At 45.0% G+C, this 19,408-nt stretch overlaps 1 protein-coding gene across 2 annotated transcripts in view; it reads left to right on the top strand.

The window, feature by feature from the left end:
- Window positions 1-858: 858 nt before the first annotated feature.
- Window positions 859-19,408, top strand: part of LAPTM5 (lysosomal protein transmembrane 5) — a 186,186-nt gene continuing 167,636 nt past the window's right edge. The window contains exon 1 of one of the 2 annotated variants that reach the window (XM_069756797.1): window positions 859-978. In XM_069756797.1, coding sequence (XP_069612898.1) covers window positions 892-978 — 87 coding nt within the window. In that variant the 5' untranslated portion in view covers window positions 859-891. The remainder of the gene's footprint in view (window positions 979-19,408) is intronic. The other variant, XM_069756798.1, reaches the window with a different exon arrangement.

The raw sequence follows: 19,408 nt of genomic DNA, 5'->3' as shown, positions 1-19,408 counted from the left end.
CCGGAGCTATGCGGGAAGATGACGTGGGACTACCCTGGACAAATCAGGTCTCTATAGTCCAAGAGTCAAACAGATTTGGCTGCAATCACACATCCATTTTCTGATTTATGCTGCTTGTGGTTTGGGCAGCATAAATTTAATGACTGATTAATATAGCACTAACATATTCGATTGCACTTTAGAAAAATAAATTGCCAAGTGCAAACTAGGAAAATAGATCTGAAATCTAGTAAAACTATGTAGTCAATTTTGCCAAAATCTTCTGCTAATAATAAACCTTTAGTAGAAGATTATAGTAAAAAGGAGCAGTAAGGCTTGGTTCACACTGTGTTCTGGGCGTCTGTTAGATGGACTACGTTACACCGCGGCATAAACGCGGTGTAACGTAGTCCGATAAGGCCGCCATTAATTCCTATGTCGGACGCATGTGCCGTCTTTGAGTCACGGACTCTGAGACGCGGGCTGCAGCGTTTCCGGGTCCGTCACACCTAGCGCAGATAGAGCTAGCAGATGCTCTATCTGAGCTAGCGCGATGGAGAATGTCGGCACTTGCGTCAGCAGCCCGTTCACGTATGTGTTGAACGGGCTGCTGTTTAACACAATGTGAACCCGGCCTTAGGGCCATGAAACATTAGAGTCCTGCTTGTTTAACGCAGCCGACCAGTCACATCTAAATATCAAGGGGCTCGTATATGAATATTGTAGGGTAAACCACACGTCTGTGCATGCTAATTTAGAAAACATGAAACTGGGCACTATGCTAGTCATATCTGTACAATCTCACACATTCGTAAAGGAGTGTGAGCACAGGAAGGAAGTTAGGTTAAGTCTTCATTTTAAACTAATTTCTGTCTCAAAACAGTGACCCAGCAGAAAGTGCAAGCAACAACCATGACACCAGAACAAATCAAAGGACTTGGCAAACCCAGATGCTCAAAGGTCCAACATGTGGCTTATGTTTTGGCAATATATCATTTGGTGAGTGTTTTTCTATTTGAGCCTTTACTCTACATTTTATCAACGTGAACAACAAGGGGTTGTCACGTTTGCATCAAAACACATATACATTGTGGAGACTTAATAATGACATGATATCATTGAAAATATTTTTAAATGTGTCACGCAATTTGCGTTTTTACAGAAAGCAATTTTCTTCCAAATTTCTAATTCTGCCTTCCGTTACTATTTTAGTCATTATTGTCCGTTTTATCCTTAAACTTAAATTGCGTTAAACACTGACATAGCATGGTATTACTTTATGATCCAGTTTATACTGACTAATACTGTATTACAGCACATCTTTGCTTCGAATTGCATTTTATTTTTAATAAAGTAGAATCGGTAATCCAATTAGAAATTAGCTGTGAGGAAAAGACAAGAAATGAAATTCTTCAAGTTGTTCATTGATTAAATAGATGTCTTAGGCTAGGTTCACATTGCGTTAGGGCAGTCCATTTAGCGCATAGCGCTACGGACTGAGCTAACGCAATGTCCCAAAAAAAGGGATCGCGTTTGCCGATCTCGCTAGCGCAGATGCCCGATCTGCGCTAGCGAAGAACGGACCGCGAATGCTGCAAGCAGCGTTAGAGGTCCGTCACTCAAATGATGGCACATCGCTAGCGCACGCCCAATGTGGGCGTGCGCTAGCGATGCGTTCGCCATTACAAGCAATGGCGGCGTTAACGGACTACGTTACACCGCATTATGCCGCGGTGTAACATAGACCGTTAAACGGGTTAACATAACGCAATGTGAACCCAGCCTTAGAACTGATGAGGCAGGTGTAACTATTTGGAAAATCCACGGCAGAATGGTGTTATATGCTTTAAATTAAAATGACAATTTTATTAGTCTAGTTAGATTGCTTGTCCTAATATAAGGCAAAGCAAAATTTCACAAAGGATTACACATTTCATATTACTTGCATTTCAATAAAGTATAGCAGCCTCATCATGTCTAAAATATCTTTAAAACATTTATTTAAACTGTATACTGTTTTATTGTAGTCTTGTGATAGTTGCTTCTTAAAGGGAACCTGACACATCCCCAAATGCTATTAACCTGCGAATATAAGGTTAATCTGCACCTTAAGAGTATTCCAAAGCTGCTTGGCCACTGTACTAAAAGTGCAGCTACATGAGGAAATGAACTTTATTCCTCCAGGCAGTATCCAGCTCTCAGGCATAGAGGTACTGCTGGCATGAACTCAAACACTTCTCAGCACATAGTACGCCACGGCACTAACTGACTGCACGTGCATCAGTGCTGAGCCGACTGTCAGTGAATGTCTGCCATACTTACATCCGCTGCCTACTATATACTAAGAAGTGACTGAAGGCGGCCGGCCGCGGCTCTGTGACTGAAAGCCTGAGGCTCCCAGGTGGAATAAAGCCGGGCTTTCAGTGCAATGGCCAGGTAGCTTTAGAACACTATTAACCTGCAGACTAGCCCCATATCTGCAGGATAATAGCATCTAGAACATGACAGGTTCCCTTTAAGTACTACATATGTGTGGCTTGATGTTACGCATCATAAAGTGAATTGCTCTTTGTGGTTGTCTATTTTGACAATGCCAATAATAAAAGACATAAAACGCTATGCTAACACTTGCTATGTAAAATCTAAGTTAGATAAGAAGATAGATAATTTTGACTATAATAATATTACTATTTATTTATTTTTAAGTGACCCTAATTGTATGGGGCTACAAATATGAAAAAGGTGCAAACCGAGTATAGTACATAGCATACATATCACAATACATAGCATAAGTATATAACATGCGATAGAAAACAAGAACAATAATAAGAGTCTCAGTACAATTTGCAGGAAGACAGATGTAGACCGCTGTTTCTGCACTACCATATGTCTAATATCATCAGAATGTACAAGTTTCTCCATAGTTATTCTGCACAGCTGCATATATTATTAGATCTATTCATTGTATTTATTTAATAATTTAGCCACATTTATTGTAATAAGAAAATATCTGATGAAAAGCTCATGATAAAAGGACACCAGGGAAATAAGTGTAGATCTCTGCTCTGCCTATGAGTATTAGCATGCATACAAAGTGGAAGGAAAACCTACTGAGATAACAACTTTCTAGGAACAGAAGTACTGGGGAAATTTCAGCCGCAGATGAGCTGTTTAAGTAAAAAAAAAATACAGAAATGTGATAAATCTACACTAAACTTTGTTACGGTTAATAGACGATTGATGAAGCAGTAAAACAGAGCCACAAGTAATACACAAGAATGATTGGACTTACATATAAAAGTGCATCTTCAATGCTTGGAGATTATAAAAACACATGAAGGGAAAAAATGCTTATTGGATTTTATTTCTGTGAAACATACAGAGAAATATTAAATACAGATATTCAATATAGGGGCATTATTGAACTTTACATTTTCTGTTTAATCCAATTAAAGGGATTATTTCAACTAGAGAACCTTTTTTTTAAAGGAAGCCTCCCTGGCAAACAGATGCTTGATGCAGGTGTGGCACCCAAGGAGTTCAGGTACCACAGTGGTATTGCCTTCCTCTCAGGGAGGGTAATGCCATGCCTGGAGACAGGAGGAATCACTTTGGCAGGTAACCTTACAAAAACACATTCCAACTCCAGGCCAGAAGGGGGAGCTCTACACCTGACTTGAGGGGAGCTGCTCTTTCTGGTCGGGATGATTGCTAGGCAGTTGCTAGGTAGACAAGCAGACAGTTGACAGTTGGCAGCAGACAGTGAAGGAGCACAGAGGTGCTTAGGAGCTAGAGAAAGATTGCTACTGGGCCTCTCTAAGCTGAGCGCAGAAACGGGGTACCGAGAGCCCGAGGCTGAGGGGGACTGCAAGCCCCACGGCAGAACTGGAGGGCAGGAAACTAAAAGGGACTTGCCCACATAATACCTGAGGTACAGCAGCAATCAGAGTCCAGAGTCACCGTGAACAGAGACCCAAAAGAGACAGCTCAAGTTGCCTACCGTGCAGGTACTGTCCCTGGACAGGGAAGAAAGAGGACCTTGTTAGAGAGCTACAGGCAGCAAGGGACCACAGACCACAGTGCATAGTGGAAGGCTCCCAAACTGACCTATCAAGGGGATTTCCACCTGTCTTCAGGCTGCCTGGACTCTAACTACACCTGTTACCGGTACCCTGGACTGAGGCTGAATACCATCTCAGTAAACCAGGTAAAGACTGCAACCCTGTGTCCTCCAATTATTTGCAGCATTCACCATCCCTGCCAAATACACTGGAAGCCCTGGGGACACCGCTTCACCTGTGGGAAGCAACACCATCTTTGCTGCAGCACCATCGCCCCCAGAGGACCCCTTTAAGCAGCGTCGGTCACCTCTGACCGAGAACCACAGGTGGCGTCACAAACTTTCCTTACTTCCACAACCCTTTAAAGACCGTGCCTTTTACTTGGGCGCCCAGGGCCACGGACCGGGTCATTGCCACCACGACTGGAACTTGGTACCGAGTACCCCACAGCCCTGACGGGCGACTCATTTTGGCATCTCGAACAGGATGGAATGACCCAGCAAATTGGTCTTGTACGCCTAAGAGACTATGCTTTATTGAGAAACTAGAGAGACTTTATTGAAGTGTGTACCAGAGACTTAAATGAGCTTCTAGGGTGTCGCCATCAAGGCATCGCAATAACTGCGTCACGCCATAACTGTCGCCATCGGTGCATCTCTTTGTTTTAAAAATAACCGCCAACAGCCGCCAGAAGGAGTGCTGCGAGGAGCGCAGGAAAAGAGAGGTGTGCCATTTTGGGCAGAGCCTGAAGTGAGAGATGCAAGTAAGGATGCCGTGCAGGAGAACCGCAAGTGAAGACGCTGCAAAGCCCTGGATGGAGGACCGGGAGAAGCACCCGACCGCACAGAGAGAAACTGCTGCAGACCGTGCACCGGCGGGACTGCTACAGGCTCCAGAAGAGAAACACCAGGCCTCTATAAGGTTAGCAAGGGGACATGTCTGACCCGGGAGGAAAATTGGCAGCGGTCGCAGTCGCAGGCCCCATGATGCCCCTAGGCCCCGCGGTGGATGCAGTCGCAGGTCCCATAATGCCACCAGGCCCCGCAGTGCCCACAGCTCCTGCCAGCCGGCCGGACCACACCCAGTAACTGCTCCCATAATGCTGCTATCCATGCCCTATATACCAGGAGCGGCCTGGCTTCCACAATATTCTGGGGAGTCCCATACACTCTATCACTTTAAGGAAAGGCTCTGCAGCCTATTTGAAGTATATCCTCTGACAGAGCACCAAAAGGTCAGCATTCTAAATGGTCAACTAATTGTCGCAGCCCTAAGAGAGGTAAAATCCTGGCCAGATATAGAAAAAGGGACTGTGCAGCAAATCTTTGCCAAACTTAAAATCACCTTTGACACCCGCACCGTTGCAGAAATCAAAATGAAGTTTTTTGGGTGCAAGCAGAGAACACAGGATAGCATACAGAACTATGCCCATCTACAGCAGGCACTGCGGGCCATCAAACAAGTTGATCCTAACAGCGTACAGGATGGAGACAAGCTCTAAAAGGAGCAGTTCATTGAGGGACTCCTGTCCAGCACCCAAAGGACCCAGCTACGCATCCTGGCCTTGCAAAACCCTGACCTGGACTTTGTGCAATTTAAAGACAGGGCCATCCGGGTGCTGCCCGAACCTCAGCCCAGCTGCACAGTGCCCCCTAGGCATCAAGCCTTCACGTACCACCATGAGGTGACATCATATCCCCAGGTCCCCGTTGAGGCCGACGCGCAGATCCTGGATGATGATTCTTCCACAGGACTACGCCTCCAGGTACAGGAACTGACAAAAAGCGTAGCTGCACTAGCCAGGACCGTGCAGTCCCTGCAGGAATCTCTGAAAGAAAAAATCATGCTGGCTGCCAGCCCTGAGGACGTCCCCTGGCAAAGACCGAAGAGGATTCCTCTGACCAGAGGAAGAGATAATGACCACTATCATCAGGACGGATGACCCATCTGCCACCGCTGCAACCAGCCAGGACATATTGCATGGTACTGTCATTTAAATGAACGACCCCCTGGGACAGAGGGCCAGCCCCCAGGAATAAAGCGACCAGGCCCACAAAGTTGGCGAGCCAAGTACGTCGGAGGATGACCGGTCCTCCCCATTGTGATCGGCGGCATCCCGATGAACGCTTTATTGGACACTGGTTCTCACGTGATGACTATGACTTACATCCTATATAAACAATACTGGGCTGACACAGACATTACCCGTGGCCCAGATAGTGATTTAACAATAGTTGCCAGTAATGGTCAGCCTTTGCCAGAGGTGGGGTACAAAGAGGTCACCATTAAGGTGGGGCGGGTAGAATTGAAGGCCCAAGGAATGGTGATTGTTGATATTGATGTGAATAAAACCCTATAATGACCATTGGTACTAATGTCATTGAAATTTGTCTTGCTGAGGTTATTGTCTTGTTACAACAGGTGGCCGAAACTGCTGGTTCCAGTGAGCAATGTGTCCTACAGAAAGAAATGAGAGCTTTGGTGCAGAGACAACAGGTAGAATTATCTAGTGGAAAGATTGGCCGTGTCACAGTGAGTGACCCGATCCCCATTGCAATACCCCTAGGAGTGAAATGTTAATATGGTGTCGGGCAGCAATAGGCCTCAGAGGTAAAGACTACCAGGCCCTGGTAGGACCTGTGTATTCAGACAGTGGGCCCACAATCCTGACAGCCAGTGGGGTGGTTGATGTCCGCAAGGGGAGGGTACCAGTATGTGTCCTTAATTGTGGAGAGAAAGAGGTCCACATAACAAGATATGCCACACTTGCTAAACTGTTTACTGTAAATAATAATGCAATACAGGCAACAGAACCCTTGGTCCCATCCAACCAGGTGGAGGACAATGGATGTGCAGGACAATTGGAAGATTGGTGTCAGAAATTACACATAGGCACTGACTGTACCCCATCACACCAAAAACAAGGGGCTTACTGGGTGGTCCATGAGTATGAGTGGGTATTCAGCAAACACCCCCTAGATTTTGGGCAGGTAAAAGGGGTTCAACATCATATCCCCACAGGAAATCATCTGCCCATTAAAGAGAGGTACCAGCCTGTACCTCCAGCTTACTACCAATGTGCAAAAAGTTTGTTACAAGAGATGAAGGAGGCTGGAGTAATTAGAGATAGTTGTAGCCGTTGTGCAGCTCCATTAGTCCTCGTCAGGAAAAAGGATGGCACAATGAGAATGTGTGTTGATTACAGGCAGATAAACCGCATTACACACAAAGATGCATACCCGTTGCCCAGAATAGAAGAGTCATTAGCTGCTTTAAAATCTGCTAATTACTTTTCCTCCTTGGATCTCACCAGTGGTTACTTGCAGGTTCCCGTGGCAGAGGCGGATAAGGAAAAGACGGCTTTCACAACACCGATGGGTCTCTCTGAATTTAACTACATGCCGTTTGGACTGTGCAACGCATCAGGAATATTCCAGAGGATGATGGAGTGCTGTCTTGGGCACAAGAATTTCAAAACCGTCTTGCTGTACCTGGATGATGTCATCATCTTCTCCAAGACATATGAGGACCACCTGAAGCACCTGGCTGAGGTGTTCGATGCTCTGTCCAACTTTGGCCTAAAGGTAAAACCATCCAAATGTCATCTGTTAAAGCCCAAAGTGCAGTACCTGGGCTATGTGGTAAGCACCGAAGGAGTGGCACCAGACCCTGACAAGGTCACTGTGATCAGAGACTGGCCATAACCCAGCAACATCCATGAAGTCCGACAGTTCCTCAGGTTGGTAGGCTACTACAGAAGATTTATTAAAGACTTCACCAAGATAGCCGCTCCACTACAAGACCTGTTAGTCGGCCAATCTAAAAAAAACAAGGGGAAGGAACACCCCGTTTCACTGGAATGACAGACTGGAGGGATCCTTCGCTTGGTTGATGTTGGTTCTCATGGGAGATGAGGTACTGGCCTACCCTGAATATGACCAACCGTTCATACTGTACACGGACGCCAGCAATGTGGGACTGGGAGCCATGTTGTCCCAGGTACAAAAAGGCAAAGAAAGGGTAATTGCCTACGCCAGCACGAAGCTTCGTCCCACAGAAAGGAACCCCGGAAACTACAGTTCCTTTAAGCTGGAGTTCCTCGCTATCATCTGGGCGGTAACATAGCGGGTCTAACACTACCTGGCCTCCACAAGATTCACAGTTTTCACGGACAACAATCCGCTGACACACCTGGAGACGGCAAAACTAGGTGCTTTGGAGCAGCGATGTCCAATTATGAATTCACCATCAAGTACCAGGCAGGGCACAAGAATGCCAATGCCGATGCGCTGTCCAGGATGCTTAACTTACCAGAGATGGGAGAAGATTTGGAAGAACTCGAAGAAATAGAGTTACCAGTTACCATCGCCCCGGGTTGACTCAGTATTCTCATTATGTGAGGAACAGGCGTAAGGACAAGCAAGAAGCTACGCTGAACCCATTGTCTCATCATGGATGGGCCGAGATACAGGACAGTGACCCAGCAGTCCATCTGGTCAAGGAGATGCTCTCTAGTCCAGATGCTCCACAAGAGACTCAACAGCTGTGGGAAGAGAAAGGCAAGCTGCTTATGTACAACAGTAAGCTGTGTCGAAGGAATATTGACCCACGCACTCACAAGCTGGTCTGGCAGATAGTGGTCCCAAGACAAGATGCGCCGACGGTTTTGGAAGCATACCACAATGGAGCAGGACACTTCCGATGGAAGAAGTTAGAGATCCTACTTCGTGGACGATTTTACTGGATTGGCATGAGAAAAGCCATTGAAAAGTGGTGCCGAGAGTGTGGCCCATGCAACCTGCGCAGAAAGGAACGTGACAGCCAGAGGGCTCCCCTACAGCCCATAGTCACCAAACAGCCACTTGAACTGGTAGCTTTAGACCACGTGAAGCTAACTCCAAGCCGGTCAGGCTATGTCTATGCTCTGACCATTGTGGACCATTACTCCAGATTCCTGGTAGTCGTAGCTGTCAAGGACCAGACAGCGAGGACAGCAGCCAAAGCCTTCCAGCAACACTTTTGCTGATCACACGGATACCCAGAGAAGGTACTCACTGATCAAGGCGCAGCCTTTGAAGCGGAAGTGTTTCAAGAATTTTGCAACCTGTATGGACGCAAAAATATCAAAACAACTCAGTACCAACCACAAACCAATGGAATGTGTGAAAAGATGAACCAAGTAGTGATTGACTTACTGAAGACCTTGCCTTTACATGAAAGAAACTTGTGGCCAGAGAAGTTACCTGATTTCGTAGTTTTGTACAATCACATCACAGTGAATTCCTCCAACTGTACTCCAGCATACCTGATGAGAGGAAGATCAAGCAAATTAACTGTTGATCTAGACATGGGAGTCCTAACCCCAGAAACAACCTTACCAGATACAGATTGGGATACCGGGCAACAAGAGAAATACCGCCAAGTACAAGAGTGTGTAGAGCGAAGCTTGTCTCGGGCAAGACAAAAACAAGAGAGAGACTATAACCAATGTGCCCCTGCAATTCCCTTGTCTCCAGTTGAACAAGTGTTAAAGCGAAAAAGGAGAATGCACAAACTCGATGATCTGTGGGAGGCAGAACCATATACTATCTTACCGTCCAACTTTGACAATAATAAAGTTTGTCTAATCAGCAAAGATGGAGGAGAAACATCGACTGCAGTATCTAGAGATCATCTCAAAGTATGCCCTGACAAATTGAAAGATAAAGAAAAAGATCCAAGTACTACTCAACCAATGGTAGAAGAAGAAAAGAGGATCCATACCGTTCTTGGAGATTTTCCCCAGTCTTGGACTCAAGTATATCAGGCCATAGTGATACCTGTCTTGACTTTTCCCCAGCTGGAAATAACAGAACAAAACGTGATTCAAGACCATCCTGAGACAGAAGAGACTTTACACCAGCGGGCTCAAGCAGCAAACGTCACCCTAGCAGTGGAACAAGAGAATCCACCCTCTGCTATTGTTGAATCTGTCAGACCCATGGTGAATCTAAGAAGTCGCAGATGTTTGCCCACTTTACCAATACAATGCAGGCCTACAAGTAGGACAGACATTAGTGAGTTCACAAAAGCAGACATGTTAGACCAGGAACTACGCAGATCTACCCGTAGTACCAGAGGTCAGATCCCAGCCCGTTACAGGGACTGCTGTCAATAATTGTTGTTATCTATTTTAAAAACAGATAACAACAAGCAGGTTTAAAATGTACAATAGGGTATTAGACAGTGAATTACCCAAAAACTGTTATTGTACATAGTTGGCACCCTCAAGGTGCACCCTGGTTCTGCCCACATTGCCGGCGTGGGTAGAGCCTTGTTACTTCACAGACCTAAAGCTAAAACCATCTGGTATGGCAAACACCAGGTTTGGATATGCCTTGTAGCCTGCCCAAGCCTATGTTGGGGGTTTATGACGGATCCCCTGCATCGGTACTGTTGCTAATGAACAGGGACCAGTTGTACTTTTGTAAATATGTTTGCAATGTTTAAGCCAAAAATGCCTCCCATAGGGGAAGAATAAGTTTAAACCTGTTTTATGTGTTTCAAAATGTTTTACACCTTTGTAACCTATTGTTTATGTTTCCTTTTCCCAGTCTGGGAGTACTGGATTTAACGGGGGGATGTGGCACCCCAGGAGTTCAGGTACCACAGTGGTATTGCCTTCCTCTTGGGGAGGGTAATGCCATGCTAGGAGACAGGAGGTATCCCTTTGGCAGGTAATCTTACAACAACACATTCTGACTCCAGGCCAGAAGGGGTAGCTCTACACCCAACTTGAGGGGAGCTGCTCTCTCTGGTTGGGAGGATGAGTCAGTTGCTAGGCAGTTGCTAGGCAGACAACAGTTGACAGTTGGTAGCACACAGTGAAGGAGCACAGAGGTACTTAGGAGCTAGAGAAAGACTGCTACTGGGCCTCTCTAAGCTGAGCGGAGAAACTGGGTACCGAGAGCCCGAGGCTGAGGGGGACTGTGTTGTGAGTTCTGTTTTTGGGCTCCCTCTGGTGGTTACTGATGGTGCTGGGTGATTTGTGTTCTGCTGTCTCTGGTGTCCACCTGTTCTATTAGGATTTGGGAGTTTCCTATTTAACCGGGCTTTCTTGTCATTTCCCCGCCGGCTATCAAGGTTATCAGAGTGTTTTGTTACCTCAGCTTCTGGCTTCAGTAATCTTCAGGACAAGCTAAGTTTTTGATTTTCTTGTTCCACGTTTTGCTTTATTTTTGTCTTGTCCAGCTTGCATATAATTGTTTCTTTGCTGCTGGTTGCTCTAGCGGGCTGTAATTGCTCCTCATGTTCCATGAGTTGGAACATGAGTTCAAGTAATTACAGGATGGTTTTTTGAAAGGTTTTTTGCTGACCGCGCAGTTTACTTTTGTATCCTCTGCTATCTAGTTTTAGCGGGCCTCATTTTGCTGAATCTGTTTTCATACTGTGTATGTGCCTTCCTCTCAATTCACCGTCATTATATGTGGGGGGCTGCTATTTCTGTGGGGTATTTCTCTGGAGGCAAGAGAGGTCTGTGTTTCTTCTAATAGGGGAAGTTAGATCTTCGGCTGGTGCGAGACGTCTAGGATCAACGTAGGCACGTTCCCCAGCTACTGTTATTTGTGTGTTCAGGTTTAGGGTCGCGGTCAGCTCAGGTTCCATCACCCTAGAGCTCGTTGGTGCTTGTCCTTTTGTGATTCCCTGCCATTGGAATCATGACAGTATAGCCGGCCTAAAATGTTTGGGCTGAAGTAGGAGGAAAAGTAGTCTGAGGAAGTTTTTTTTTTTTTTTTTCTCCTCTGAGGTTGCTGCCTAGCCCTAATTGCAGCCTGGCTGATTTTTTTTTTTTTTTTCCTCCTCTTAATCCTTGAATGGCTCTGACCTTAGCTGTTTATCATGGACGTCCAGAGTTTAGCTTCCAGCTTGAATAATCTTGCTGCTAAGGTTCAAAATATACAAGATTTTGTTGTACATGCTCCTATGTCTGAACCTAGAATTCCTATTCCAGAGTTCTTTGCTGGAGATAGATCTAGTTTTCTGAATTTTAGGAACAATTGCAAGCTGTTCCTTTCTTTGAAATCTCGCTCTTCTGGAGACCCTGCTCAGCAGGTTAAGATTATTATATCTTTCCTGCGGGGTGACCCTCAAAATTGGGCATTTGCATTGGCACCAGGGGATCCTGCGTTGCTTAATGTGGATGTGTTTTTTCTGGCATTGGGTTTGCTCTATGGGGAACCTAACCAAGAGATTCAGGCTGAAAAAGCTTTATTAGCTCTCTCTCAGGGGCAAGATGAAGCAGAAATATATTGTCAAAAATTTCGGAAATGGTCAGTGCTTACTCAGTGGAATGAGTGCGCCCTGGCTGCAAAGTTCAGAGATGGCCTTTCTGAGGCCATTAAAGATGTTATGGTGGGGTTCCCTGCGCCTACGGGTCTGAATGAGTCTATGACTATGGCTATTCAGATTGATCGGCGTTTACGGGAGCGCAAACCTGTGCACCATTTGGCGGTGTCTTCTGAACAGGCACTTGAGACAATGCAATGTGATAGAGTTCAGTCTAGAAGTGAACGGCAAAACTATAGGCGGAAAAATGGGTTGTGCTTTTATTGTGGTGATTCAGCTCATGTTATATCAGCATGCTCTAAACGCACAAAAAAGGTTGATAAGTCTGTTGCCATTAGTACGTTACAGTCTAAGTTCATTCTGTCTGTGACTCTGATTTGCTCATTATCATCCATTTCCGTCGATGCCTATGTAGATTCAGGCGCTGCCCTGAGTCTTATGGATTGGTCATTTGCCAAGCGATGTGGGTTTAGTCTTGAGCCTCTGGAAGTCCCTATTCCTTTGAAGGGAATTGACTCTACACCTTTAGCTATGAATAAACCTCAGTACTGGACACAAGTGACCATGCGTATGACTCCCGTTCATCAGGAGGTGATTCGCTTCCTGGTATTGTATAATTTACATGATGTTCTAGTACTTGGTCTGCCATGGTTACAAACTCATAATCCAGTCCTTGACTGGAAAACAATGTCTGTGTTAAGCTGTGGATGTCAGGGGGTTCATGATGATGCACCTCCGATTTCTATCGCTTCATCTACTCCTTCTGAGGTTCCTGTATTTTTGTCGGATTATCGGGATGTTTTTGAGGAGCCTAAGCTCAGTTCGCTTCTTCCTCACAGGGATTGCGATTGTGCTATAGATTTAATTCCTGGTAGTAAATTTCCTAAAGGTCGTTTGTTCAATCTGTCAGTGCCAGAGCATACTGCTATGCGGGATTATGTTAAGGAGTCCTTGGAAAAGGGACATATCCGTCCATCTTCGTCCCCTTTGGGAGCAGGTTTTTTTTTCGTGGCCAAGAAAGATGGGTCCTTGAGGCCTTGTATAGATTATCGTCTTTTGAATAAGATTACCGTAAAATATCAGTATCCTTTGCCTTTGTTGACTGATTTGTTTGCTCGCATTAAGGGGGCTAAATGGTTCACTAAGATTGATCTCCGGGGTGCGTATAATCTTAGACGAATAAAGCAAGGTGATGAGTGGAAAACCGCATTTAATACGCCTGAGGGCCATTTTGAGTATTTGATAATGCCTTTCGGACTTTCTAATGCTCCTTCAGTCTTCCAGTCCTTTATGCACGATATTTTCCGTGAATATCTGGATAAATTTATGATTGTGTATTTGGATGATATTTTGGTTTTTTCTGATGACTGGGAGTCTCATGTTCAGCAGGTCAGGAAGGTGTTTCAGGTCCTGTGGGCTAATTCCTTGTTTGTAAAGGGCTCAAAGTGTCTCTTTGGAGTCCAGAAGATTTCTTTCTTGGGGTATATTTTTTCCCCTTCTACTATTGAGATGGATCCCGTCAAGGTTCGGGCTATTTGTGACTGGACGCAGCCTGCATCTCTTAAGAGTTTGCAGAAGTTCTTGGGCTTTGCTAATTTCTATCGTCGTTTTATAACTAATTTTTCTAGTGTTGTTAAGCCATTGACGGATTTGACTAAGAAGGGTGCTGATGTTGCTGATTGGTCTCCTGCGGCTGTGGAGGCCTTTCAGGAACTTAAACGCCGGTTTTCTTCTGCTCCTGTGTTGCGTCAGCCTGATGTTTTGCTTCCTTTCCAAGTTGAGGTTGATGCTTCCGAGATTGGAGCGGGGGCGGTTTTGTCACAGAGAAGCTACGATTGCTCGGTGATGAAGCCATGTGCGTTCTTTTCTAGAAAATTTTCGCCCGCTGAGCGGAATTATGATGTGGGTAATCGGGAACTTTTGGCCATGAAGTGGGCATTTGAGGAGTGGCGTCATTGGCTGGAGGGTGCTAGACATCGTGTGGTGGTCTTGACTGATCACAAAAATCTGATTTACCTTGAGTCTGCCAGGCGTCTGAATCTTAGACAGGCTCGTTGGTCACTGTTTTTCTCTCGTTTCAATTTTGTGGTTTCATACTTGCCAGGTTCAAAGAATGTGAAGGCGGATGCTCTTTCTAGGAGTTTTGTGCCTGACTCCCCTGGAAATTCTGAGCCCACTGGTATCCTTAGGGATGGGGTGATTTTGTCGGCCGTCTTCCCAGACTTGCGACGTGCTTTGCAGGAGTTTCAGGCAGGTAAACCTGATCGTTGTCCGCCTGAGAGACTGTTTGTTCCGGATAGTTGGACCAGTAGAGTCATCTCCGAGGTCCATTCTTCTGCGTTGGCAGGTCATCCTGGAATATTTGGTACTAGAGACTTGGTGGCCAGGTCTTTTTGGTGGCCTTCCTTGTCGAGGGATGTGCGTTCTTTTGTGCAGTCTTGTGAGGTTTGTGCTCGGGCTAAGCCTTGCTGTTCTCGAGCCAGTGGATTGTTGTCACCTTTGCCTATCCCGAAGAGGCCTTGGACGCACATTTCCATGGACTTTATTTCGGATCTCCCTGTCTCTCAAAAAATGTCCGTCATCTGGGTTGTGTGTGACCGCTTTTCTAAAGTGGTTCATCTTGTACCCTTGCCTAAGTTGCCTTCCTCCTCTGAGTTGGTCCCTCTGTTTTTCCAGAACGTGGTTCGTTTGCATGGGATTCCGGAGAACATCGTTTCTGACAGGGGATCCCAGTTTGTGTCTAGATTTTGGCAGACGTTCTGTGCTAAGATGGGCATTGATTTGTCCTTTTCGTCTGCATTCCACCCTCAGACGAATGGCCAGACGGAGCGAACTAATCAGACCTTGGAAACTTATTTGAGGTGTTTTGTTTCTGCTGATCAGGATGACTGGGTTACCTTTTTGCCGCTGGCCGAGTTTGCCCTTAATAATCGGGCTAGTTCTGCTATCTTGGTTTCTCCTTTCTTTTGTAATTCGGGGTTTCATCCTCGTTTTTCCTCTGGTCAGGTGGAGCCTTCTGATTGTCCTGGAGTGGACATGGTGGTGGATAGGTTGCATCAGATTTGGAGTCATGTGGTGGACAATTTGAAGTTGTCCCAGGAGAAGGCTCAGCAGTTTGCTAATCGCCGTCGCCGCGTGGGTCCTCGACTTCGTGTTGGGGACTTGGTGTGGTTGTCTTCTCGTTTTGTTCCTATGAAGGTCTCTTCTCCTAAGTTCAAGCCTCGGTTCATCGGTCCTTATAGGATCTTGGAAATTCTTAACCCTGTGTCGTTTCGTTTGGATCTCCCGGCATCGTTTGCTATTCATAATGTGTTCCATCGGTCGTTGTTGCGGAGGTATGAGGTACCTGTTGTTCCTTCGCTTGAGCCTCCTGCTCCGGTGCTGGTGGAGGGAGAATTGGAGTATGTTGTGGAGAAGATCTTGGATTCTCGTGTTTCCAGACGGAAACTCCAATATTTGGTCAAGTGGAAGGGTTATGGTCAGGAGGATAATTCTTGGGTGGTTGCCTCTGATGTTCATGCTGATGATTTGGTCCGCGCTTTTCATAGGGCTCATCCTGGTCGCCCTGGTGGTTTTCGTGAGGGTTCGGTGACCCCTCCTCAAGGGGGGGGGTACTGTTGTGAGTTCTGTTTTTGGGCTCCCTCTGGTGGTTACTGATGGTGCTGGGTGATTTGTGTTCTGCTGTCTCTGGTGTCCACATGTTCTATTAGGATTTGGGAGTTTCCTATTTAACCGGGCTTTCTTGTCATTTCCCCGCCGGCTATCAAGGTTATCAGAGTGTTTTGTTACCTCAGCTTCTGGCTTCAGTAATCTTCAGGACAAGCTAAGTTTTTGATTTTCTTGTTCCACGTTTTGCTTTATTTTTGTCTTGTCCAGCTTGCATATAATTGTTTCTTTGCTGCTGGTTGCTCTAGCGGGCTGTAATTGCTCCTCATGTTCCATGAGTTGGAACATGAGTTCAAGTAATTACAGGATGGTTTTTTGAAGGGTTTTTTGCTGACCGCGCAGTTTACTTTTGTATCCTCTGCTATCTAGTTTTAGCGGGCCTCATTTTGCTGAATCTGTTTTCATACTGTGTATGTGCCTTCCTCTCATTTCACCGTCATTATATGTGGGGGGCTGCTATTTCTGTGGGGTATTTCTCTGGAGGCAAGAGAGGTCTGTGTTTCTTCTAATAGGGGAAGTTAGATCTTCGGCTGGTGCGAGACGTCTAGGATCAACGTAGGCACGTTCCCCGGCTATTGTTATTTGTGTGTTCAGGTTTAGGGTCGCGGTCAGCTCAGGTTCCATCACCCTAGAGCTCGTTGGTGCTTGTCCTTTTGTGATTCCCTGCCATTGGAATCATGACAGGACTGCAAGCCCCACAGCAGAAAGGGAGGGCAGGAAACTAAAAGGGACTTGCCCACATAATACCTGAGGTACAGCAGCAATCAGAGTCCAGAGTCCCCGTGAACAGAGACCCAAAAGTGACGGCTCAAGTTGCCTACCATGCAGGTACTGTACCTGGACAGGGAAGAAAGAGGGCCTTGTTGGAGAGCTACAGGCAGCAGGGGATCACAGACCAGCGCATAGTGAAGGGCTCCCAAACTGACCTGTCAAGGGGATTTCCACCTGTCCTCAGGCTGCCTGGACTCCAGCTACACCTGTTACCGGTACCCTGGACTGAGGCTGAATAACATCTCAGTAAACCAGGTAAAGACTGCAACCCTGTGTCCTCCAATTATTTGCGACATTCACCATCCCTGCCAAATACACTGGGAGCCTTGGGGACACCACTTCACATGTGGGAAGCGACACCATCTTTGCTGCAGCACCATCGCCCCCAGATGCACCTCTGACCGAGAACCACAGGTGGCGTCACAAACTTTCCTTATTTCCACAACTCTTTAAAGACTGTCCCTTTTACTTGGGCACACAGGGCCACGGACCGGGTCGCTGCCACCATGACCACCCCTTTAATTGCGACCGGGCTCGGTACCGAGTACCCCACGGTCCTGATGGGCGACTCACAGATGTAGAGAAGATATGGGAGGCAGTGTTTAATTAAATGGTGGCAATTTAAATAGCCATGTAAAAACTGATAAAAAATATCCCATAGCCACATCACCAAGTCTACTGCCTCTTCCCTGTAGCACGGCAGCCATGCCTAAACTCCAAGAGCCCTGTATACATGTGAAAAAGGAATATTCTACTGTGTATTCGGCACATATTGTCATATTGACAGCTCTGCTTTCCTGATGTCAATAGCACAGATCAGTTTATGCATTTCCTTCTCTCTAGTCTGAATGTACTGACATAAGGGATGATTACATTCAATCAATTTTCCATAACAACTCATCTGCTTTTATTACCTCATTCAGCAACGTATAAAAGCTTTCCTCGTGATTTCTTAATTTACCCTATTTTCCATAGCAATTACCAAAGTAAAATTAGATAATTGATATTAACTTGCTTTTAACACTAATAATGCATTTATTCAAGGTTAGCGCTTGAAAAGCCAGAAGTAAAATGAAAAGAAAACAAATGAATATTCTGATATAATGAAAATGGGCTATGTTTAGCAGAATCTCTCTCTTCCAATTTATTTTTCAGAAATCGTAGTTTTCCTTTCCTATGGCTGTTAAAAGTGTTAAATATGTAAAAAGGAACCAGTTCAGTGCCCCAATATTCTCATCATGTTAATCGATCAGAAGAGATTAATTAATCCATAAGATGCAAAGCAAATTCATGTTGACATTTTATAAATTCAACAGTAAGCCTGTAAACTCAAACAATTTGCAATTTTGCTTCAATCAATTTGAATACAATAAACTCTGCTATTTTACTCATTGCAGAAGATCATATCATCTATCATCAGTGAAGGCTGGCATGACCTCAGGCAGACTTATCCTTTCTTGCGGATATGACACCACATGGTATAGCACAGCCAATCAGGAGGGACAATCATAGCCTGTATAAAAGAAGAAGCTGGAAATGCAGCAGCCTTTTTGTGATGAAACTGGAAACTTCACAGCTCACATCATAGCCATAGACATAGAGAAAGTAAGCCACAAAACATTGAAAAGGCTGTACAGATAGTGTGTGTGACAGCATGTCAATGAAGAATATTAGTATATAAGGAAAAGAAAACAGTAGAACAATTAATTAATGGCAAATCAATTAACGACAAATCAGATTTTCTGGGAAAATTTGATGAATCTGGTAAATTCTAAAGATTTACTCACATGGGTAACATCATGAAGAGCCCTTGTTGAAGGAACGTCACACCTGTCCTTTTCCAAAGATTATGGTTTGGGGTGGCGTAATGTACTCTAGCTAGTCCCCTCTAGTCTTTATTCCAGGTACACAATCGGCTCGATGTTACATTGATTTGATGATGGCCATGTCTACAAAGGAACTGGGACGTCATTGGTCGACAATTGCAAACGGAGCTGCCAACAATAGATTTTGATGATTTCCTTGCGTAATAAGATTTAGTGTGCAAGTTTGAGAAAAAAATATTGCTCAGGCAAATATTAATAACCTCATTAATAGCATAATGCGTGTATTTCTTCTTGTTGCACTCATATTTTTTACTGAATAAATTGAGATATTTTTAAAATTTTATATCCATCATTTGATTTCAATAATTTCACACATTTTCCTTCTTGGTGTTGGAATTTCAATTTTGAGGAGTATATACTGTATGTTTTATCTTCGATATATCACAGTCAATTTGTCATCAGATATTATATCCTTTTAATGAATAGCTCATTATTCAAAATTGCTCAAAATTCAGCTGTAGATTATCTAAAGCAATAGGTAACTAAAGAACTTGACCATTTACTTTAAACTTACAGTATATGAGCCATGTCATTTCTGAAGAATGGACATGTAGGAAACACCAGTTGAGCCATAGTAACTTAAAAGGGTATGCTCTCCTGGAGAGGGTTTGCTGCAAATTTTCCTTAGAGATTTTATGGGCAGAAGTCAATAATGTATCACAATACTAGCTATATGGAGGAGAACTTGTCAAACAAATTTCATCCACTTGTTGCATAAAA

This window comes from Ranitomeya imitator, chromosome 3 (genome assembly GCF_032444005.1).
Source record: "Ranitomeya imitator isolate aRanImi1 chromosome 3, aRanImi1.pri, whole genome shotgun sequence".
Lineage (NCBI taxonomy): Eukaryota > Metazoa > Chordata > Amphibia > Anura > Dendrobatidae > Ranitomeya > Ranitomeya imitator.
This window is presented reverse-complemented; position numbering and strand designations above follow the sequence as displayed.